Genomic DNA, 22,616 nt, shown 5'->3' on the forward strand with positions numbered 1-22,616 from the left:
CCTGCCACCCAGGTCAGTAAGGGAATGGGTGCAGATTATGGTGCTCTTGCAGCATCCTGAGTCTGACCAAGCGGCTCTACCCCTCCCTTTCTCGCCTCCCCACCCTGCAGCATAAGGACGCTGGCCCTTTAACACCAACCCGCCCATTCCCTAGTGCAGCCGAGAGGGGGCGCCAAAGTCCTACGCTCTGACGTAGCCAACGGCCTGTACATGCGCACTAGGTCAACAACGTCCCGCCCCCTTCTTACGCATGCGCCACTACTCACCCTCCTACCCCCCGCCCCGGAATGGCGCATGCGCCCTCGGGGCTCCAAGCCGGCACGGCCCTCGCGCATGCGCACTCCCCTCCCTCAGCCGCTGAGGAGGGCGGCTACCGCTGAACGGGCGATGGAGACGGCGGCCGGGGGCCGCTGAGGCGGCTCGGAGCCCTGAGGGGCAGCCGCGGCACCCGTTTCCGCCGGGGGAGGGAAGGGACAGGGGCTGGGCCCTTCAACGGCCTTTCAGGTGAGGGCGGCGTGAGGGACACGGAGGGCAGCCAGTAGGAGCGCGCCGTCCATGGGTCCCCGCCCCCCGGCGCCTCTCTGCCTGGGATTGGTGCGGGGGCGGGGCACAGCAGTTCCCCAGCCACGCGAACGGGGATGTCGACCCCAGCAGGACCCCTGGCTGGTTGCTATGGAGACTGGGGGGGGCGCACCCTGGGCACCCACATGAGGCCACGGTGTCCTCTCCTTCTGGCCCGTGGAGGTGCAGGGGTGCGTGGCGGCCGTGGGCTGTCTTTGTAGCCTCTGCTCCTGGACGAGTCTGCCCGCCTGGCGACTAATGAAAACCTCTGGCTCACCCTCCTGGGTGAGCAGCAGAGGGCACTGGGAAACCCCAGCTCGCGCAATGCGAAAGGGCCCAGCAGCACTGGCGCTTCGCACTGTCTTCGTGCCGTGCGCGGGTCAAACACCTGAACGTTGCTCCGTGAACAGCGGACTGGAGCCCGACTCCCTTGGAGGTCGCATCTCTGCCTGCAACCAAGGGATGCTGCAGAGCCCCAGGGAAACTCCACCGTCTTGGTCCCCGATGGGAACGTCCCAGCAGGGGAAGCGAGAGCAAGGCTGAGCTGGCACATCTTCTGTGGGTGTTGGGAAATCCCACCTGGGCTGACAGAGGTCGAAAAATCCCTTAGATTCCTCTATACGAATAGCTGAACCAACTGCATGGTCTTTTAAGGCAAGCCTTAATTTTGTATCTGTCACCCCGATGCTGCGGTGAGGAGCCTTCCAGGGGTGCCCTAGAGAGGGAAAAGTGCTGGCATGTATGGAGTTCCTCCTAACATCTGCCCTTTAGCAGAGATGAGTAGGGAGGGACTTGGAGAGGGTGGGGGCGGGGCTTGTGCTTTGTGGGCGGGGAAGGGAGTAGTCCCTGGTGTCAAATTACTGATCTGAAGTGTCTCTGCAGCTGGTCCAGGAGGCGCAGCCTGCTGAGATTTCCCAGCCCAGAGTTTTCTCCCTGCAGCTCCTCTCTGGGGGTGAGTACAGAAACACACATGCTCCCTCCCCAGCAGGAATCCACAGAGCCTGTGTATCTGTCCCTGGTGCACCCGGAAAGGGCAAGGTGGGGCCACCCGGCATATCCTCTCCCTCCAGGCCTGAGCGTGGGGTGGAAATGGGGCAGAGAGTAGCTGCTTCCAGTGCAAACCCAGAAGTGAGGACAATCCTGTAAACAAGGAGTGCTGAGATGCAAGCAAAGCCAGTGCCATGGCTGCCTGTCCAGTGCATGCTCTGTGGGGAGGGAGCACTTAGCTCTGGAGCAGTAAGGTTTGTTAATAATCTGGTTCCAGAAAAATGACTGCTTAGAATAACATTAGGGGTAAGTCACTTCTCCACTACAGAGAGTGTCTGTGTGTGTGGTGTACTGGGAAAAGAACGTATCTAGGACACACTTCCTCAGAGGCATTTCTGCTCCTCTCTTATGTCAGCATAATTCTCTGGAATGCTGGGGTTTCCCTCAAAATGCTGCCGGGCGTTAGATCTTGTGTTTCCTTATCCATGATTGTACACGTTCCTCCTCCTACTGACCTATTAACTACGTAGGTAGGTAATACTCTGTAGATTTAATAGGCTTCTAGTCTTTCCCAACCTCTTAGGAGCACTACAGCTCTTTTGTGTTCCTTCCTCTGCCACTGTTCTTGAGAGGGGAGGTTTGGGGAGTGAGACTGTAGCTCCTGGGATCCCACTGAAATGCAAGGGGTCCATTGTAACACTTCCAGAGGTCCGGCCAGAGGAATTGTGCATCTTCAGCACACCTGGGAGCTGGTGAAACTCGACCGGGGCTAATCCTTTCTAGAACGGAAAATGGAAAATGATGCCTTAAGCTTCAAACAAACTCCCTTGTGCTGGCTGCCAGCTGCTATTGTTTCAGAGCCTCCTTCGTTGTTGGGAAGAGGGCTGCGTTGTTCTTTTAATGTGCCATTGTTGGGCAATAGAGCACAAGCACATATTTTGAAGGCCTCACCCAGTGCTGTTGGTCCCTTTAAAAAATTCAGGAAGAGCTTTGATCTTCTATGGGAGGCGGAGACCGAGGGGCGTGAGGCTGAGAGGGAAGGAGGGAGGGCGTTTTGCTTCTCTGCTGCAGAGCTGCAGCACTCAATCAAGGTAATGGAGGAATAGGCAGAGGGTGAGCTTCTGGGGCTTCAGGGCCTCGCTGTGCTTTCGTGTTTCCAGCATGCAGCATGGCATGATCACTTCAGCCAGAGCTGCTTTTCCTTCTAAGGCTTTGCCTGAGACAAGGCAGAGCTGGAGGCTGGAGACTGAGCCTCCTAGACCTTTAGCAGAGGGTGTAGACCCCCTAGACCCTATGTGGAGCTACATCACAAAGGAGCTCTCAAGCTGTACCTGGACCATGTAAGGCGGCTGAATGGGATGCGTTGCGTGTGCATGCGACTTGCAGTCATTTGTAAAGCAAATCCAAGGGGGCTTAGCCTAGTTGTTGCTGAAATGGATGTTTTGCTGCCAGTTTTCTGGGAGACTAAATCCTGAAGCCTGAGGTGTAGCTTCAAGGATGCTTGCTTTCTCTGAGCAATAAGAAGCTGCTGTTGTTAATGCTACAAGTGGAAGTAAAATGCTGCATTGCTAATGTGTTTTTGCCTCTTTCTTCCCTGCTTTCTAATTGTCTGCTCAGAGGTCAGATGTTTGCACAGATCCTGGAGAAGAGGAGAGTCTGGACTGGGTAAGCACACTGGTGTTCTGGACCATGGACTCGATGAGAATCTCCCTAGTGTGAAAATGTCGAGCAGCAACCGGGAATTAGTGATTGACTTTATATCCTACAAGCTGTCACAGCGGGGACACAGCTGGAGTCAGCTTGAGGGGCAAGATGAGACCAGGACTGAGTTTGCAGAAGAGGAGGACATGGCAAGTGTCCCGAATGGGAGTCCGTCCTGGCATCCCACTGCCAGCCACGTAGTGAATGGGGCTGCTGGACACAGGAACAACCTGGAAGCCCAGGAGAGTGTTCCGGCGGCTGAAGTGCGGCAGGCACTAAGGGAGGCGGGAGATGAGTTTGAGCTGAGGTACCGCAGGGCCTTCAGCGACCTCACATCCCAGCTCCACATCACCCCTGGCACAGCATACCAGAGCTTCGAGCAGGTGGTGAATGAACTGTTCCGGGATGGAGTGAACTGGGGGCGCATCGTGGCCTTTTTCTCCTTTGGAGGGGCCTTGTGTGTGGAGAGCGTCGACAAGGAAATGCAGGTGCTGGTTGGACGTATCGTCTCATGGATGACCACCTACCTGACCGACCACCTCGACCCCTGGATCCAGGAGAACGGCGGTTGGGTAAGAAGCTTCTTCTCCAAGGGAGAGCTCCCCATTCTCCTCTGCCTGACTAACAGCATTGCACATCCTAGCCCTTGTCCCTGGTGCCCAGGGTGGAACAACTAGTGAAGGTCCTTTCCCATTGTGTTCTTTGCCATGAGGGGTCACTCCATTGTCGTGGAGCAAGGGGATGCTACCCAGGCTTGCCCTCTGGTCGGCCCTTTTCATCCCTCTGTCTTGCCTATCTCCTTGGCTATTCTGTACAAAGGCCTGTTTCCCAGAGCCTTGTGCACCTACAATCCAGGCTTTATCTGAAACAGAAGGCCCATCTCTTAGGTCTGACCTGGAGTGTCAGTGACCCAGCCCAGGGCTGAGCCAATTCTTTGTTCAGCTGGGGCCTCTTAGTGCTAGGCCTGGACTGTTTGGTGTAGCGGGGTCTGAGGCAATGGAAACGGGAACCCCTGGTCTGCTTCATTTGCAAGTGGAGTGGGCTGGAGATTGTCCTGATTCCTTTGGGCCTCTGCATTACCTGGCAGCCTGGCCCTAGATCAGCAGAGCGTTGCAAGGTAGCACTGAAGTGGAGAGTCAGTGCAAAGAGCCTGCTGCTGCCCACTGGATCCTGAGCAGTGTACACGGGATGCTGTCCACAGGCTTGTATGAATGTTACTGTGTGTTCCAGAGACATGCTTTGGTAGCGTCTGGGCTGCCTGAGCTGTGGAAGTGCTTAGGCCTGTGAGATTTTGCTGTGGAATTTTGCCAGGGGGAGGTATTATGGTCTGCAGATGATCTCGCTTCCTATTTACTCCCACGTCCCTGTGATGTTGCCTGTATTAGTATTTGCCGAGAAGGGAGGACAGTGCCAGCTCCTGGCATTTAAATAGAGGAATATCACACCCTTGCTCACTGGTGAACCTGTAGCAGTGGGGAAAAGCTGCATTCACCTTAACATCTCTGTAGCCATAACCACTAATCCCTCCCCAAAGCTCTGGGGGAGCATGGGGACCGGTTCCTTTCAGCCCGGCCTCGCATTCTGGCTGCTAGTGGCACAGGTGATTTGGAAGGGCCTCTTGGAGTTTGTGGAAAGCCAGTGTTAGGTTCAACACCAGGGTGGAGGCAGCAGGGAGCCTGAGCACCCAGGGCGAGGAATGCCTGGAATGTGGTTGTCCTGGGGCCGCTGCCTGGGGCGTGGCTGCCTGAACATACTGGATTTTTTTCCTGTTACAAGCAGCCCCCTTGCTTTGCGGATGGCGCTGGGGTTCTTCCCTGCCTTGCAACCCCCATGCAAACAATACCCCCCACCAGCTTTGGCTCTTAATGCCAGAGATTAGTCCTAGAACCAAGAGCTTGAGTAGAGGTTTGCGAGTCCATGTGGCTGCTGCTAGTGAGGATTGGGTTGTAGCCTGGAGACCCTGGAGATAATGCAGTCTGATTTTTGTAAGTGAATTCCCTGGGGATTTAGATTAAATCACTGATGGAAAATCACTGGTCCCTCTTGTTGGGAATGTAATACCCTTTCTTCCACCCCCCCCCCCAATCCCTTTCACCCAACCTAGTATCACTGCTAAGGCTCTTTCTTCTTGTCTGAGCACAGATTCCTTGTTTGGAGCAAATATTTGTTTAGCAGATTGCATGAGGGGCAGGATTCTTGTGTGCTTGACACACCCACTGGTTCCTGCTCTTCAGATCTCCAGCCATCTCCCATCAGGAGAAACAGCTTTTCTCTGTGCTGCTAGCCTCCTGGGGTGGGTTTGACTGTGTTAGCTGGGTGGTACCATTAGTTGCCAGCTGGTCAGATGGTGTCATACAGGCAGCAGTGTCTGGGCTGTTTTTAAGGTGTGTCAGGCTGCCAGCTGTTGGTTGCAGCCATGGGAGTCCCTTAACTGGGGTTTGGGGCCAGGTTCCAAACTGGTTGCTTTGATGGCTGTCATTGGGCTTTTGGCCTTGTCAGCAATTGCGTCTCCCAGTGTCTCTGCTTCATGCTGGTACCAACTGTACTAACGTTGAACCAGTATCACAGGTAGTTGTAAAGGCTCCAGAGCAACTTCACTGTGATGGGTTTACAGGTGCACTCTGGTTCACTCCATTTCCAGCTGTGGTGAGAACTGATGGCTTCCATCCATCTCATTCTGCCACAGGCCCTTTGCTCCCTGCCTGCCTGCAGTGACAGGGCCTACCTACACGGGGTTACTGGTCCCAGGCTGAGCAGGCCAACCCCCCACCCTCCCCCTGCCCATTCAAACAATGCTCTCGGAGAGGTGCAGCAGGCAGGCAGGTCCCAAGGAGAGGCGTGCAAGTTCTGGCAAGCCTGCTGCTGGCATGTACCAGACGACTGGTGTTTTCTAGCGTGTCTCAGTGTTTCACTTCCTGGAAAGTCTCTGAGGGGACAGGAGAGCAGCAGCCTCCGAAGCAATACAGTCTGCTCACCCAGGAGTCCCTGCTCTCCCATGGCTTGTGCCAGTGCAAGGGCTGCCTTGGTGCCTGAGATGGGAGGACTGGGGCTCCGATGTCAGGCAGAAACCTTGGCTTTCTTGAGGTGGGCTTGACTGATGGGGCTGCAGGCACCATCATCTGGGAGGTTTGCCTACTGCCTTTGGTACCCTGGGCCCTCAGCCCTGCCCAACTGGTCATACATGTGGGTCCCTAACATCTTGGATTTGTGTGGATGGAGTCATGGAGAACCTGTGATATGTTGGCACCGTGCAGGCAGAATAGTCCAGGATGGCTTGAGACTAAGCAAAGGCAGCTAGCATGGGTAGTGCGGCTCAAACCGCCCTCTGGAAAGAACTGTTTCAGCCACAGGCTGTAACAGAACAGACTCCCGAGGGAAGGGAGGGAGATGCCATGATAGGAATCATGACTGACTGGACTGGACTGGACTGGAAGGAGTGGACCAGGGAGAACATGGTTACACCTTCCTCCTCTTACCTTCCCCAGGTATTCACTGTTACTGAGCACTAGCCAGGCTGAATCTGCTGTGTGGTCTTGCTGCCTTGCAGGCCAGAACTTGTGGCTGAGCCAGGGGAAAACCCTTCCAAAGCTGCAAGAATAGAGAACCCATTTTGTGATTTATTTTTTTTTTTTGAATGATGGGAAGTGACTCAGATGCTTGTCATATGACACGCTGATGCAGCTGGTAACTCACCCTCTGAATGCTGTCAGGGCTAGAGCCAGAGGTGTTGCTTCTTGACCCTTCAGGAAAGTCTTCCCTCCTTCTCCCACTGCAGCAGCATGAGGGAGCTGGGAGCAGCCTGTCTGGAATCTCTGTCTTGCTCTGAAGTGTACACAGTGCAGTGACTACAGGGATGGACTCTGCAGTAGTTTCTGAGAGGCCTGAGTGCCGGACATGAGTGCAGGCACCAGTCTGGCTTTAACTGGAAAAGCAAATTAGATGGTCTCCCAAACCTAGCTGTCCTGTGGGACACATGCTGCCATCTTAGGGGGCCTCAGCCACTGTTAGTGCCTCTGCAGGTTGCGCTGGTCAGTGTTTTTTTAGCCTTGTTGGAGGGTTTGGGTCACCCAAACCTGGCAAGATTTCTGTCATGTGATGTGACACTCAGAGGCTAACTCTGATTATTGCAAGTGATTGTAGCAGGTGTGATGCAGCTCAGAGAGCTCACAGCATGCATTGCATCTTCCAGGTGGAGACAGCTTCCCCTGGGTGTGATGCAGCTACTGCTAAACACAGCAGCCCTGGACAGCACTGGACGAGTGCTTTAAGGCACAGATTCTCAACCAGGGACCTCAAGATCCTCTGAAGGGTGCAGCAGGAGGTGCAAGGAGATAAGCAGATAAGGGCAGGCTCAGGCTTCAGGTGCTAGGAGATAAGGAGTTATCTCTCCCTGCCTGACTGCTCCCCCACTTCCACACCCCCCACTTCCTCTGCATGAAGGTAAACACTGCAATGTATAGACCAGGTTTTCAAGTGGAGTGCCTGCCACTCAATTCACAACAGCTATGGAGGGGACCTTCAGTGTAAAAAGGTTGAGGACCACTGTTCTGAGACATGTAAGGAAGAGCAGGCACTCAGATATGGTGATGAGCAGTGTTGCCTCCAAAGTAGAGGGGCAGTGTCTATGCGAACCAGCTAGGGAACCCAGATCAGCAAAGCTGAGAGGGGCCGAGGCTGTGGGTTTAGCACCTGTGCACGTCTGAACAAGTGCTGTGGCATTTGTAACCCTCCAGTGATCCAGGCATTGAGAGCTGCACCGCCAGGTATGCACCATGGTAATTCCAGGACATTTGCTGGGCTCTGACCTTTCATAAATCTGATGGGGATTGGAATCTAAAGCTAGGACTCTGTTCCCAGGCAGCAGTGCTTGGCTCTTCTCTTCCTTCTGCCTGAGAACCTGCCCTGTGCCTCTTCTCTGCTTACCATGGGGGGTGGGGGGAAAGACCTTCTAGGACTTGCCTGCTTGTGAGGCATAACTACTGTTCCAGGCATCAGGCAGTTTTCTTCTTTCCCTGTTGGAGCCCTGGCAAGTCCTCCTCTCCAGGCTTATGGCCTTGCTTGATGGACCAGCAGGGCAAGATCCAGGAACTCCCTGCACAAAGATCCATTTCCTTAGGAAAACTCACTCAGAGCTGGCTGGGAAAATGGGCTGGCTAGCACCCGGTTGCTGCAGCCTGGAAGCTGGGTTCGGCTGCAGGCCCTGCTCAGCAGTGGCTCAGGCTGATTCGGAACTGGGAGGTTTTTCTGTAGAGCTCTTCAGGAAATGCCATTGGAATGACTTCCATGCTGCTTCCTGTCCCAGCCCAGCAGCAGCATTCCTGATGACTAGAAAGTGAAAGATGGAAAGGAGTATTTTCAGCACGGCTGTGTTCGCCCTTCCTCTCTTTGGGGCCCTCTCTCTTCCTATGTGCATGTCTCTGTTGCATAATTTGATGACATTTCTCTAAGAGTTGCGTTTAGAGCAGGCATCTGGAATGCAGAACTTTTGATCTGTGGAGTCTGTCATTGACTGACTTGGGGTAGTCCCCTGAGCCCATGGCTTTCAGTAATAAAAGGGGAGAATGTTCCCCTGCCCCCCAAGGAGGGCTGGGAGACTCTGTGCTCATAAAACGCCCTGAGATTCTAGGATTCAGAGAGCAAAGTGTCCTGACTGCTCCTGATTCTCAGCCTCCCTCATTCATTTGAGCCCCCACCCCACCCCAATTTCCCACTTCTGTTTGGAATCTGAGAGGAGCCTGCAGGTTTCTGCTGTGGGGATGTGGGCGCTGACCCTGCCGGACATGGGGGTGGGAATGTGGAGCTCTTGTTGGCACCGTGGACATGGCTGCCATGTGTGTGCATCTGGCATGCACGGCTGCACTTCATTTCTGGGTCCCTGGCTGGATGGCGAGGACTGCGTAAACCTTCCTTATATAATTAGAGTTGGCCTGGGGCTGAGCGTGATGGAGGCTGCGCAGTGAGGGGAGATTCTGGGGTCTTTGCTTTCACTGCTTCTGTCAATATTTTCCCCCTAAATAGTTGGGTAGGAAGCTGTCAGTACAGAGTTCTCAGCAGGAACCAGGACCGTCGCTTCAGTACCTAGCTCCCAAGCAATTGTGCTGCTGAACTGGTTCCAGGAGGAATGGGGCTGAGGGGCCCAGGACAGGAGCTCAGCCTACAAATGTACCAAACCTGGGGTAAGCCAAGGGAAGCGCTGCTGGTTACCACTGAGACAGCAGTGGCGGAGGTCTCTCCTCACCTCAGCGATGCTTTGTGAGCCCGCATGGCTGTGCGGGCTCTGCCTGCTCTTATGGGCATGGTGCAGTGTTACAGCACTCATGTCACAAATGTCAGCTGCGGGGCAGGGTGTTGGAGAGGTAGGAAAGCACTGTGCTGCCCTCTTCCCCTGCCCCATACCAGAGACCTTACTCTTGGGTGCTCATTGCTCTAAGTGAGTAGTCAAGATTAACACAGAGAGGAGAGTGGGGGGTACGCTCAGTCCCTTGGTGCCGGTGCCCTGGGTAGGATAGTGTTCAGGGCCTTCTGGTTTGCCTTGGCTCACATTCTTGTCTCTGAGCCTTCCTGTGATCCAGCAGGCACTTGGTCACTGCCTGTCCTGCAGAGGGGACCCACAGATCTTGCTGCTGAGCCTGCCCGAGCCATCTCTGCTCCATGATCTTGGCCTGAAGCTGCATGCAGAGGGGGACACTTCTGCCCTCTGGGGTGTCATTCACAGTTGCAGCATACAGATGGGGGGATAAGGTTACACTTTGCCACGCAAGCAAAACCGTTCAAGCTGGGTGAGGGTGCAGAGAGCCGCATGGAGGGGAGAACCGTTAGCAGATGGCTCCAGCTGGGGCTACGGGGCAGCAGGTGTGGGTTTCAGGAGGGGAGCACTTGAAGAGAAGTATGGCAGTTTTGAACCCAGGAGGCTTGTGAGACTGGGCTCCTGCTGCCTCAGCTAGCTAGCCAGGGAGCTGGGTGACCTAGTTATGGTGCTCAGAGCTGCGTGCCCAGGCTTTTTTTTTTTAGGCCTTTCCCTTTCTTTTTATCCCCGTGTTGATTTTAGACAGAGGCAGGGAGTGACCACACAGGAGCTGCGTGGGGTGGGAAGGGCTGCCTCCTGGCAGAAACGCCCAGCGCAGCTCCTCTGCACAGCCAGCCTAGCTGCATCCGCACGTGTTTTCTCCCGGGCGCGTGCTCACGTGTACTGGCCCTGCGCCGTCTCTTAGGATCCCTTTAATTGGGAACCAGATGCCCTCTGTGCTGTTGCTGCCTCTGGGGCTGGGGGGAGGGCAAGCAAGTGGAATTGGGAGCTGCTCCCAGAGCTCTTAAGCAGGGCTGGGTGTGCAGCCATGGGGTCGGTTTGCCCGCAGCTTGACATGGGGTTGTCTTGGGCTATCCTATACCTGAAAAAGGAGCAGAATAAAGGTGGGAGTGAACCTCCCGCCCTCTGTGTTCTCTGGACTCACAGCCAAGTGCCTCCTCTAGCGGGAGAGCGGTAGTTCTCCTCCTTTGGGCAACAGCATGTGCCTGGGAAGCAGGCTGGGGTGGAAGGAAGATCTCTGGTTCTCACCCAGGTGCTGTAGAAAGGACCATATTGCCTCCTTTCTGGTGAGGTAGAGGCTGATTTAGGATATGGTTGTAGCCAGCCCCTGGCATCCGCACACCCTGCTCAGGGCTTCTCCGTCCTTGTGATGAAGGCTGTCACAGAAATGCAGGTAGCCCAGCCCACCGCTGGCTCGGCTGTTGTGAGCCACAGTGGGTGAGACACCTTCCCCCTTCTACACACAGCCATAACTCCTAGGCTAGGGTGATGATGTTCACAGTGCAGCTCAAGCATCCAACAGAAGGCAGCTGGTTTCTCTTGACCCTCCAATGCCCTGAAAGCTCGAGGCAGAGGCTTGGAGCTGGTGCCCAGACCCGGCAAGCTGCAGTGCTCTGTCACATGCACGAGTCCCACAAGAGACCAGCACTTCTCAAACAAGACTGGCTTGGGCCGGGGTTGCGCTGGGGCTGTGAAGTGCCCTCCCTGGGACAAAGCATCAGGTGCTTCAAAGCCTGGCTCCATAAGCATGAGCTGAAGAGAAGGAAATGGGGAGAACCGTCTGTTGGACAGGACAGGTGTCCCTGCACTTGGAGGCCTGGGGGCTGGAGAACGAAAGCTCTCTCCTTCCGCCCCAGGGCTCTGGACTCTGCCTTAGACTGAGAGGTGGGGAGACTCTTGACACCTGTGACAAGGGCTGCTCCCACCACAGCGTCAACCATTGCAGGCTTGGACGGCAGTGCAGAGAGCAGCCGGGGCAGCAGGGACATGCGGTTAGGATTTCGGGAGTGATCTTGGTCCACTCACAGATCCTGGGAGTTTTGCCATTGATCTGTCTGGGATAAGGCCAGGGCCTTTATTGGCATTGTGCTGTGGTGATGTCTTATGGAACTGGAGGCAGGGGTATGTTGCAGGGCGAGTGGCTGTGCTGGCTGGTCTGCCTGAGGCGAAGAGGGGGCTGGGTGCCTACATCAAGAGCCCTCAGACCAAGCTCTGTGTGCAAGGGCAGCTGGTGTTAACCCTGTGGTCCCAGTAAGCATCTGGCTGCGCTTCCCCACCGCAGCAATGCAGCCAGGCAGCATGTTGGACACATCCTCATCCCTCTCAGGCAGGTAGGTGAGAGCAGCATGGGGGCAGCCTGTCTTGTGGCAGGGACCTCTAACACCCACCTCCCCCTGCTGCTGGACCAGCTCCCAGCTTTCAGCTCTGCTCCCTCCCCCTGGAAGTCAGGAGGCATTTGGCTCCAAGTGACTTCATGGGCTGAATCATTTAAGAGTTCTTTTGGATTAACGGGAACTGAAAGTGAGCACATCTCCCTGCACGGTTGCAGTCCTCCCCCTCTGCTGGGCTGCAGTGGGAAGGGACACCAGTATCTGAAATCAGAGACCTTTCTGGCTCTTTTGGGGCGGGGGGGGGAGTGCAAGGCAGGGACCTGGGTCCTGGCTTGTCTATGCTAAAACCAGCCCATTCCCACTGGCAGGTGTCTCGGGGAGCAGGCTTTGGTGCCAAGCCTTGTTCAGGAGGCTTCTGCAGTTCTGGCAGGGCTTGGTGTCCAGGGGAGGCCCCACAGGCACGGCCCCAAGGCCTGGAGGCATGGCTGGGTACGCAGAGTTGGGTGCTGGGCTCCTGGTGCAGGACCCGGAACATGTGTCTTTGCACATACAGTCTCTGGAGAAAACGCCTCCTCCTTTCTTCTGCACCCAGTTGCACAAGGCCCATGCGATTTGCACAGGAAGTTCTGTAATGTTGGGAGAAGGATGTGGCGAGGTGGGAAGTGAGCTCAGTTCCCCACTCACTGGGGGCATGATCGTGTCGTCAAAGGCATTGCTTATACACCCCTCGCTGGCTGCACACTGGCAGGGTCTGAGCTGGGCTGAGGACTTTGGAGAGCTGTGAAACTCAGCTGGGTATCTTCCCACTGCCCCCAGCTCACGCCCCTCACGCTGGAGAGAGGCAGCCGGCTAGGACTCAGGCACCATCTGTCTGGGTGGCGGGGGAAACCTGCCCAGAGCTTGCTTTCCATAGGGCATTAAAGGGGATAGTCCCTGGGAGTGCAATCCCATTCCCAGCAGGTGCTAATCCCCTGCGTGGATCCGGCTCAAGTAAGATGTGTTCCTCCAGGCGCCTCAGGCTTACGGTTCTCTGCCTCCGCTCCCCGCACCAGAGCAGCCCTGACACTGCACTGGGCACTGGAGCCTTGGCCCAGTTTGTTCCAGAGTAGCCCTGATGAAAGCAAATGCAAGAGGATTAGTCATTCATGGGGCCCATGCTTTGCTGTGAATGGATGTGTCAGCTGATTGGAGCCCTCCTGACACAGAGTGCCAGTGAGACTTGGCTTTCCACACCGGTGTGTGTACCCTGAGCCTAGGGCTGGGCTGAGCTGGGGCAGGGCTTGTCTTCTCTAGAGCAGTGGGTTTGCTGTAGGTACCATGTGGCTGGGGAGGAGACAAGTGTGGGTGCAGGGTGCCAGCAAAGGCTTGCTTCTGGCTAGAAAGGACCCAGCTGTGCTCTTCCACATCCATTCCCAGCCTCTCTGGAGTCCCGATGCCAACAAGGGCCCCTGGCACCGGGCTCACTTGGTTAGTTTGTGTGCACATAAGACCTTCCATTGCTTGCTGTTCCCTTGCTTCTTTCCAGGCCTCAAGTGCGTCTCTTTCAACAGCAACTGCTGAGCAGTGGGGATTGGCTGGGGGCTGCTTCAGGAAGGAGCCCAGTGTTCGCTGCCATTGTAATTGAAATGAGCCAGCTGCTGCCATGTAGGTCAAGCATTTGCATAACAGTTAAAGCCGAATCCCTGAAGCACTTGCACCTGCAGAGCCTGCTGGTGTGTCTCCCACTAATCCCGGCAGCCAGCAGAGCCATGAGGGGCCTTCTGCAGTGAGCAGCTTGGGGGAGGGGAGGCCTGTCTCCCCGGGCCAAACCCTGCTGACCCTGGGCACAGGGGCCAGGGTAGTGCATTGTCTGGACAGCAAGGGGAGCACTTTATCCCAGCGACTGCTATGGCAACACACAGCCATTGTGGCTGGGCTCCCCTTGGCCCCAGAGCACCCACAAATCCATACCAGGGCTAGTGGGGTTTGCAGTCTGCCGTCTGGTCCAGTGCTGGAGAGAGTCGGTCAGAGGACACCTCCTGGGTGTCCCTGGGGCTCTGGCAGCCATGCAGGGACCCATCGAGCCATGTTTACAGGATCTGAGCAGCAGCCATGGGAATACTCCTGTTTTCAGTTCTTCTGGAAGCTCCCAGCTGCCTTTCCCTGCTGGCTGCTGCAGGCTGGCACATGCCAGGCCTGTGTGGAGAGCTGGCAGCCCACAGGGGCTCCATAGGTGCTGGTTAAAGGTCTAAGGCAAATGCAGAGAGCCTTTCTTAAAGGGGCTGTCATCCTATGGCTAAGGCATCTGGGGCAGGGGCAGTAGCCCTGGGCTCTATTTGCAGCCCTGCCACTGACTTCCCATGTGATCCTGGGCAGGTCATTTCACTGTCCCGTGTCTCCGTTTCCCCCTGTGGAGATCAGTGGCCTGTGTCACAGGAGGGCTGGGGAGCAGCCGACATGCGGGACGTGCTCCCAGGCTCTAACTAGAAGTGCCAGGCTGGGCTGGGCATTTCTGGGAAGGCTCATGAGCTCCTTCCCAGGGGAGGACAAGCAAGACCCTCTCTCCTTTCAAATGGCTCCTTGCAGGCCGGCTGGATCCGGATGCAGGGAGGGGGGTGGGGGCTGGGGCTGCTCTCTGCATGCTTTCTCAGCCTGGAACCATCTGTGCAGAAGGCCTTTGCCTTCTTCCTGAACTCTGCCTCCTCCCCTCCTGCTGGGGGGGTGGGGTGGGGTGGGCAGTGCCCTGCTGCACTGTGCTCTAGGCTGGTCCCAGGATCTCCAGCAGCTTCTCCCCAGGAAGGAAGCTCTGACGCTCCAAGCCCCTCCCTTTCCCTGGTAGCCACCCTCCTCCTTCCTCATCCTGGCTCAGCCCTATTGCTACCAGGTGGAGTTGAATAATCCACTCCATCAGCTCCCCTCACCTGTCCTCATGCTTAGCACCACTCACTGGATCCTGCCTCCCTAAACACTCAGCTGTGGGCTCAGCAAGAGACTACTGTCAGCTCCCTTTGCCTTGGAGGGGCCTGGTCCTTCCTGGGTGCCCCTGCCCACACCTCCAGCCTCAGTTCCAAATGGTTCGGCACTGATCCGAGCCCAAGATGATGCACTGACTGCCCAGGTCCCCTTGTCTCCTCTCCAATCAAATGTCAGCTCTGAGCAGCCTAGCCCACCCCTCAGGGCTTCCCCAGCGCTGCCAGCTGAGTGTACCCTCCATTGCTTTGTCTCCAAAACAGGGCTGCACAGGTGCTGAGCCATGTGTAGCTGCTGCATCTCCCCCAGAGGTGGGGACCTTCCCTGCTGGGTGAAGCATCAGCAATAGCATCGCTCACATCTCTACTTAACGTGCCAGGGTGGCTGTCACTTATGTGGGCTGTCACTGAGCCTTCAGCCCTTCAAGGGGGACAGGGTCCCTTTGGTCTTTGTCCCACGTGATCCAGGTGGATGCTAGCCTGGGGGCCACTGCAGAGAGGGTTCTGTCCAGGTGCTGTGTCTGCATACAGCACGGCAGCTGGGGGGAGGAGAAAGCATGAAAACAAGAAGAGCTTTGGGGGGGTGGGCAGGTTTTGACTCCTATGCCGCATATGGAAGTGGGGTTTGCCTATAGAGCAGCATGACTTCACCGTAGGCACTGAGCTATGTTTGCCCTTCGAGCTTGTTGGCAAGCTTAGGGGAAGGGGCCGTGACACCGGTGGTAGAACGAGCTGTGCTAGGGCAGCAAGGGCCAGTGAGTCGGTAGAGGGGGCAGCTGAGGCATCACCGTGCTGACCGTGCTGTTGCTATCGTAGTCATCGTGTGAGTAACTCAGGAATGCCAAACATTTCCTCCCTGGTCAAGGTGACGGGGAGAGGCCAGAAGCGTTTGGACGTGCCTGGACAAGTCCAAGATCCAGAACACTGGGCTGGGGCGGTCCAAGCCGACCCCCGGGGTGATGGGTTTCAGGTGCAAAGGAAGCGGGGCCTGGGTAACACAGGAGCCAGCCCTGGCCTGCCCAGCCTTCGTCTGCAGTCCTGAGCTAACTCCCCAGTCTGCCTTCTGCCCTTCTCCCCTCTAGGCTTGTTAAGTGTTGGGCATGCCCGGCAGGGCACAGGCCCATTGAGGGAGGTTGTTACAAATCCCACTGACCCTCATGGGCACAGTCCCCCAGGAGGAGAGGGGCATCAACTGGGTGGGAAACTCCAGGGCCCTGCTTACGACGCACCACATCATGCCTCCTAGTCCTGGAGGAAGGGAGGGGGCTCCTGGCCCCTTTTGTGCCACCACCTGCTTTGGCCGATAACTCGACCTTGCCAGCTGCCCTGTTATCTCTTACTCAGCAGCACTTCCATTTCTGAGAAACAGCCCCCAAAAACATGTCACAGAATTCTTCCTGTCCACTGGCTCACAGGCAGGTCCAGCATGTGGGCACGAGGGCCAGGCGACCTGCCCAGCCTCCTGGCTCTCTGCCTGGCTGCTCTGGCAAGCAGCCTGGTTGCTTGCCTTATGCTGGCTGACCTTCCCCAGCTCCCCAGACAGCCCCAAGGCTTGGGCAAAGGAGCCTTCAGCTTCCTCATGCCCAGCAGGTCTTGATGTCTCCCAGTCTCCTTCCTAAAACAGCTAGTGCTGGTTCCTGGGGCTCGATAAGACTGTGCATGGAGCTCACTATGGGAAAGACAGCTCCTGTCATGCTTCACCCAGCACTCCCCGTCCTGGGAGCCCCATTCACCGGGCAGGGCAAGTGGGTGCTGGGGTGCATGGAGCAGGAGTGGTTGGACTGGGCACAAGGGCCTTGGCCATCTTCAGAAAGGACTCAGTGAGAGACTCTCCACGGTTCTCTCCCCTGCTGCATGCGTTTGCCAGCATGCACATGCAAATGCACACACATGTTCATGCACGCACACATGCGTGCACACGCTGAGCTGTCGGTCCCACCAAGAACAAAGGACAGGATCTTGCCGAGAGGAAGCGGAGACCGTGGCGGCAGGGGGAGGGGCAGGAGAGGGGTCTGTAGCTGCACCTGACCTAGCGGTGCCATGGAAAGCAGCCAGAGACAGCAGCCTTTGTCTCAGCTTTCTTTTCCCTGCTGTCCCTGGGAGGCAGCTGAGAAGGAGCCGCTCTCTGCGGAGAGATGGTGGTCTGCGAGGCTGCAGTGACCTTGTGTCCTTTGCACCAAACCGTTGTGCTCTGGGCATCTTGGCAAACTGGAGGGACCCTTTAGACACACACCCCGGGGGGGGCTTGGCTGTATCACGCACGGCTCTTTGTTGGGGATCTCACGTTCAAGTCCCTGGCCCCTTCCCTGGGGATGGAGCAAACCATCTTCTGGAGCCGTGTATTTACTTGCAGCCCAGCATGGCAGGGGGTGCAGGCTGCAGCCTGCGTCAGAGGAAATGGCCGTGGCTCAAAGGCACAGGGTGTCCATGGGACTGGCCTCGCAGCCAAGGCCGACACTCCGGTTGTCAGCGCCTGACCCGCCTCCCCTTTCAGGGGCTCTCTCTGGAGGCTGGAGTTGGCTCTTACTGTGCCTGTTCTCTGGTGACCCCCTACCCATGCTGGGCATGCAGCAGCTTGCAGTGTCCCTTCGTGGGCGTTCTGTCCATCGGGCTTTGTCAGCAGAGCGAGCTCCTGGGATTGGGAACATGCTTCCTGATCCCACTGTAAAATGCTGTTTCCATGGCCCCATGCATAGAGGTTGCTTGCTCGCCCCCTTCTTCTCTGTAGAGGAGGCTGACCTGCTCAGCGTTTAAACTCCCCAGGCTTGGGAGCAGGATTGGGGGAGATGTATCTGCCCTCTGCGCTGCTGAAATCCCTGTGTGCCAGCTGGGCAGGTTGCCAAGAGCAAAGGCAGGGCTGCTTGTGGCTCTGTGATCACAAATGTGTCACACGGTACCTCCCCTCTCACCTGCATGCAGACAGGACTTGGGAACTACACCTTTCTGGAGGAGGAGTGGGGTTTGTGTGTGTGTGTGTGTGTGTGTGTGTGTGTACATGACCCATCCCTCACAATAATGGTCGGTGCGACCCATCAACAAAGCCCAGACATGAAATTGCCTGGCCTCTGTGGTCCTTTAAAAGGATGGCGTTATCGTACCAGCTCCGTCGTGCTTCTGCATAATGCCACGATCAGTGGGCTGGGCGGGCGAGGCACGTGGTGGAGGTTAGCCGGGACCCAGTTGCCTAGGGAGGGCTGTGCTTTGGCTGCAGTGTATTTCGGTGCGTCAGGGCGCTGTTCCTCAGCACATGGGTTGCAAGCTGCTGGAGGGCACAAAGGGGAACCATGAGGCCGGAGGCACTGGGAAGATTGTTCCAGTCCATGCAAGGGAGAGTTTGCTCCCTGCTGCCTATGCAAACCTGCCTATACCTGTACGTGCTCCATCGGTTCCCATCCTTACAGGCAGCTAGACCCTGAGAGGTCGGGAGGCTTGAATTGGGCACTTATTGGAGTCAGCTGCAGGCAGCCCCTTCAGAGAGGCCACGACACTGGGGTCCCCACTTGGCAGCTGCAGCAGGGAGCATAGACAAGCAAGGGATGTGGCCCCACACAGCCTCCACGCACTCAGGGCTTGGGAGGACCCTGTCTGCTCCAGGGGCTCCAGGCCAAATGGAGCCCTGCAGAAAACAGGCAGCTTTGCCAGGGGGCACCACTCATGTATTGCAGGCCTGAGCTTAGCATTGTCCGTTAAACCTCCAGTGTTGATGCAGTGTGGCGTGGGGCAGCCAGAGCCAGAGCATCCCCTCAGGTACCTCCGCTTCTTATGTAACGTTGGTGAAGGAGCCAGTCTGAAAGGAATTGGCTGAGCTACCTGTCAATCAGCTGTAACTTAGGAACTAAAACCCTTGGGAGATGTCCATGGCAACCGCCACTGCAGCTTGTCCCCAGTATGCTGCCGGGAGCTGGATGTGGTTCCTGATGGAGCCGCCTGCACAGCGAGCTGCTACCTGTTCAGTTCCCGTGAGCCATGCAGCATGGGTCCTTGCTCACTTATCTGCACTTTCCCAGGCCGGCTGCTGCTGCCAGATTTATTGACCCTGGAAACTGTCCTGCTGGGAGGAGGGTGGCCTGAGCACAGCACGGCTCTGGGAGGAGCAGAGGCCTCAAGCCCTGGGGAAGCAGAGGTGCTGCTGGACTGCTCTGAGAGCATGTCTGGGCCCAAGCAGCCTCCTGCAGGGCAGGGCTGGGCAGGGTTACTCTTGCTGCTTGTTATTGTCCCGGTTCCTGTTCGCTGAACCCCTCTGCTCACCCTCCCTCTGCACCGCCTGTTCTGGGCCGCTGCCACCTACCAGGCCAGCCAGACTCAAAGAAAACACCGCCGAGCTGTGGTTCGCCTTGGTCTTTGGCCGGCCCTTCCTGAGGCCGCGGCATGGCAGCAAGAAGAAAGCGGGACCGCTCAATCACTGATAACGTGGCGCTGCCTCCTCGGGGTAAAGTTCTGCGTTGTGGAGCCTGGCTGCCTGCTGACCTTGGATCCTGTGTCCTGCTGGCAGCAGGATTGTTGTGGCTCTGGGCTGGAGCAGAACCGGCCAGCTCCAAGGTCTTTGAGGTGTAACTTGTCTCGTGGTAGGGTTTTATCGCCACTCTCCACCACCGCTCCGAAATTCACATTTTTTTCCTGCTGAGGCCTCCATGTCAGGTGGCCCAGGAGACCGGCTCAGGTCCATAGGGTGCGCTTACCCATGCTGGGAGCTTGCTGGAGTGGCAAGGCAGTCTCTGCTGCCCAGGGGTGCAGCCAGCCTGGGCCTCTGGTCAGAGAGTGCCCCAAGGACTTGTGTGGTCCCAGGCTGGAGCATCACAGAGGTGTGTGGTAGAGAGGTGGGGTGGGAGGGACCCCCAGAGGTCATCTAGTCCAGCCCCCTACCTGAGGCAGAATCAACCCTGTCCAAACCATCCTATCCAATCTATAATCTAAATGGTACATAACCGTCAACCCTGACATAACACAGACCTAACACCCCAACCTGCTACAGGTGAAGCAGGAGACCATGGCAGCCAGCATCCTGGGAGTTGGAGGCACCGGTGTCTCCATGCACTCTGGGCACTTGGGTGCCAACTGCCCTGCTCTGGAAAGGCTTTCATGCCTCCCCGAGGAGCATTGTCCAAGTGCGGGGCATCCCACAGCAGCTTCTCAGAGCACAGCTCTGCTTGCTGGGTGACCTGACACTGGGTTGATGGAGGGCCAACTCCTTGGCCAGGGAGAGCTGCTCCCAGGAAGGGGCAGCGGTTTCTTCAGACTCAGTCTGCAGTAGCCACTGCAGTGCCCACTCTGTGCTGCGGGCAGGCCAAGGCAGGGCAGCTGGCCCCCTGCAGTCCTGGGGCTAGCTCTGTACCTTCCTGGCTTGGGGCAGCCTTCCATAAGCTGTAGGGCATCCCAGGCAGCCTGTGCTCGGTCTCAGGATGGGGAGGGCTTTCAGCTGCTCCTGGAGAGGCAGACGCAGGGGGTTCTGCAGGTTGGGGGGTATCTGCTCTCAGCACTGGGGTGGCAGAAAGAATCAGTGTCCTGGTGCCAGTGCTACAGGAGGAGTCTGACCTGGGGCTATGGCCAGAGGAGCAGGCTGGCTCTGGCGGGGCCTATTCTCTGCTGTGGGTGCAGCTGGTCAGCAGCTGCCTCTGCACTGGCCTGGTTTCAACCTGTGAGGGCTTCAAAGTTCAAGCGGGTGGGGAGACTTTGGGAAGCAGGAAATGCAGGGCTGGCAGAGGCTAGGCTGGGCCAGTGGCTGTAGTCCTGGCTGTGACCCACGTTGGCCTTGCACCCTGAAACCAAGATCTTTGTGTTCCAGAACATCTAGCTGCCCTGAACAACATGGCAGGCAGGGTGCTGCTCTGAGCAGGTCCCAAGTATTTGTGTCCTGCCAGGGTTGGGCTTTGGGAGGAAGGGTCCATGGGGTGACAGGAGGCACTGGTGCAGCCCTAGTTCCACATGTGCCTCTGGCCTTTGGTTCCCAGGGGCTTCGCCCAGCCCAGCTTCCCCCTGTGGCCCCCCAGGCCTATGGTGCATCCTCTCCCTGGGCTGTCCTCCCCACCCCTTGCTCTGACACATGATCCTCTCATGACTGCCCAGTGCCTCCACCTCTGCCCTGCACACATGATACTGGAGCAGGGAGCACGAACCGGCTGACCACACGCTCTGTCCTCCCCACCCCCAGCACCTGGTGCTTTCACTGGCTGCAGAAGCAGAGGGCATCTGCCTTCAGTCAGGCAGGCTGCACTGGTGAAGGACCAGGCCTGGCTGCTGGGTATCATCCGTGCCCCTTACCCTGTCTCTCTTCTCTCATTGCAGGAGCGGTTCGTGGATCTCTATGGCGATGACGCTGCAGCCAAGAGCAGGAGGGGCCAGGAGCGTTTCAACAAGTGGCTCCTGACCGGGGCCACGGTGGCTGGCGTGCTTCTGCTGGGCTCTCTGCTCAGCCGCAAGTAGCCGGTGTGGCCCCCTCCCCACCTGGGCGCCCTCCCCCATGACCAGGCACCCACAACACTGTATGGCAGCAGGAACATTCCAGGGGCAGCGCCCCTGCCCACCCCCACCCCACCCAGCACCCAGGAGTGATTCCCAGGTGCCCTTGCCCCTAGCGCTCGCTGTCCTGCCGCTGAGACCAATGCAGCGTGCGCCTCTGGGCTGGGGGCCGTGGGCCCCCCGCCACCTCCAACCACAGCATGGAGGGGAACACCTCCCTTTCCCCCCAGCAGGATCCTTAGAGGTATCTTCTGTTAGAATAAACAGACTTGTTGGTGTGCGTGCGTGTGTGTGTGTGTAGCTGTCACTAATACCAAGCCTTGTGGGTGGGGATAGGAGCCAGGGACCATTTCCATCCCCCCCTCCAGGCTTCCTGTGTGTGTGTTATGGATCTAGGGAGGTCGGTACCACCTTTCCCATCCACCTGTGGCCCTGGGAGGGGCTCTGAGTTTGTGGCAGTGTAGGGGCATAGTGAGGCATGTGTCTGCCTAACAGAATGACCCACTGCCCAGGGCCCCTGTAAGGCAACTGTTGCCTGGGAATGGGACCATGCCTGGCACCAGTAGGAAGGGGTCAGAGCAGCACAGTCAGTGCCTGGTTGTTCCCTTTGCCATGGGGACTGCTCCTCACACCCCAACCTGCTCTCCCTGCTGCTGGCTCCCTGTCTCCAAGAGGCAGGGCCAGGCCCTACTCCGAGTCCTGTGCCAGGGCCTGGCCCTGCCTCCCTGCTCTCCCCCTCTGAAAGTGGCTGGCTGCGGTGACACCTTCCCTGCATCCTTCCTGCATCTGCTGCTGCTCTGACCGTCCCCAGCCCCCAGCAGGTAACCTGCTTTGCTCTGCTCTTAGCACCTGCATGCATGCTGCAGAGACCCTCCAGGCACTTGGGCCAGGGCATGGAAAGGGGCTAGTTCTCCTGCCCCAGGCAGGGCAGACAGGAGCTGAAAATGCTGCAAAGGCAAGAAGATCTGGGCGGAGGAAAAATATGATGCCAGCAGCCGCACCAGGGAGGTGTTTACCTAGGCTCGTGTCTGCTGGCACGGCTCCCCCAGGGGCCCAGGTGGCGGCTTCCCAAGCCCCTTCCAGCAAGTGCAAAAATAAACAGGGCTGCACTCAGGGGGCCAGGGGGAGCAGCACACCCTCTCATCTGCTTGCCCTGCCCCCGCAGGAGTGCTGGGCTGGGGGGTACCCCCAGGGGACAAGCCTGACAGCATTCCCCTGCCTAGGCCCAATGGGAGGCGGGAGATAAATGTCTCAGGAAACCGGGGAGCCTGGCAGCTGCCACATGGCTGTGGCTAAGGCCCAGAGTGTGTGTGTGTGTGTGGGGGG

The 22,616-nt window shown here is 57.3% G+C and overlaps 3 protein-coding genes across 6 annotated transcripts in view; 1 reads left to right on the forward strand and 2 right to left on the reverse strand.

Moving 5' to 3' along the window:
* The window catches only part of TPX2 (TPX2, microtubule nucleation factor), a 28,061-nt gene extending 27,717 nt beyond the window's left edge, over positions 1–344 (reverse strand). Inside the window, exon 1 of the mRNA XM_019509986.1 lies at positions 267–344. The gene's annotated coding sequence lies outside the window, so the exon portion shown is untranslated. The remainder of the gene's footprint in view (positions 1–266) is intronic.
* Positions 345–411: 67 nt separating this feature from the next.
* Positions 412–21,550, forward strand: BCL2L1 (BCL2 like 1). 4 transcript variants are annotated; one of them, XM_019509992.1, is made up of 4 exons: positions 412–504; positions 1,444–1,513; positions 3,166–3,821; positions 21,117–21,550. In XM_019509992.1, the coding sequence occupies exons 3-4, from the start codon at positions 3,270–3,272 to the stop codon at positions 21,252–21,254; spliced, it is 690 nt and encodes a 229-aa protein (XP_019365537.1). In that variant the 5' UTR covers positions 412–504; positions 1,444–1,513; positions 3,166–3,269; the 3' UTR covers positions 21,255–21,550. The 4 variants fall into 4 exon arrangements, with proteins under 4 accessions (XP_019365537.1, XP_019365540.1, XP_019365539.1 ...); XM_019509995.1 differs by lacking the exon at positions 1,444–1,513 and having other exon boundaries at positions 435–504; XM_019509994.1 differs by lacking the exons at positions 412–504; positions 1,444–1,513 and adding an exon at positions 2,589–2,639.
* Positions 13,161–22,616, reverse strand: part of LOC109292524 — a 13,689-nt gene continuing 4,233 nt past the window's right edge. Inside the window, exon 4 of the mRNA XM_019509996.1 lies at positions 13,161–13,303. Coding sequence (XP_019365541.1) covers positions 13,176–13,303 — 128 coding nt within the window. The 3' untranslated portion in view covers positions 13,161–13,175. The remainder of the gene's footprint in view (positions 13,304–22,616) is intronic.

Source organism: Gavialis gangeticus, unplaced genomic scaffold (genome assembly GCF_001723915.1).
Source record: "Gavialis gangeticus isolate Ggan-Ray unplaced genomic scaffold, GavGan_comp1, whole genome shotgun sequence".
Classification (NCBI taxonomy): Eukaryota; Metazoa; Chordata; order Crocodylia; family Gavialidae; genus Gavialis; species Gavialis gangeticus.

Coding starts and splice junctions, on each gene's coding strand:
- BCL2L1 (XM_019509992.1), top strand. CDS start 3,270: ATGTCGAGCAGCAACCGGGAATTAGTGATTGACTTTATATCCTACAAG. Junction 3,822..21,116: donor TCCAGGAGAACGGCGGTTGG/GTAAGAAGCTTC, acceptor CTCTCATTGCAG/GAGCGGTTCGTGGATCTCTA.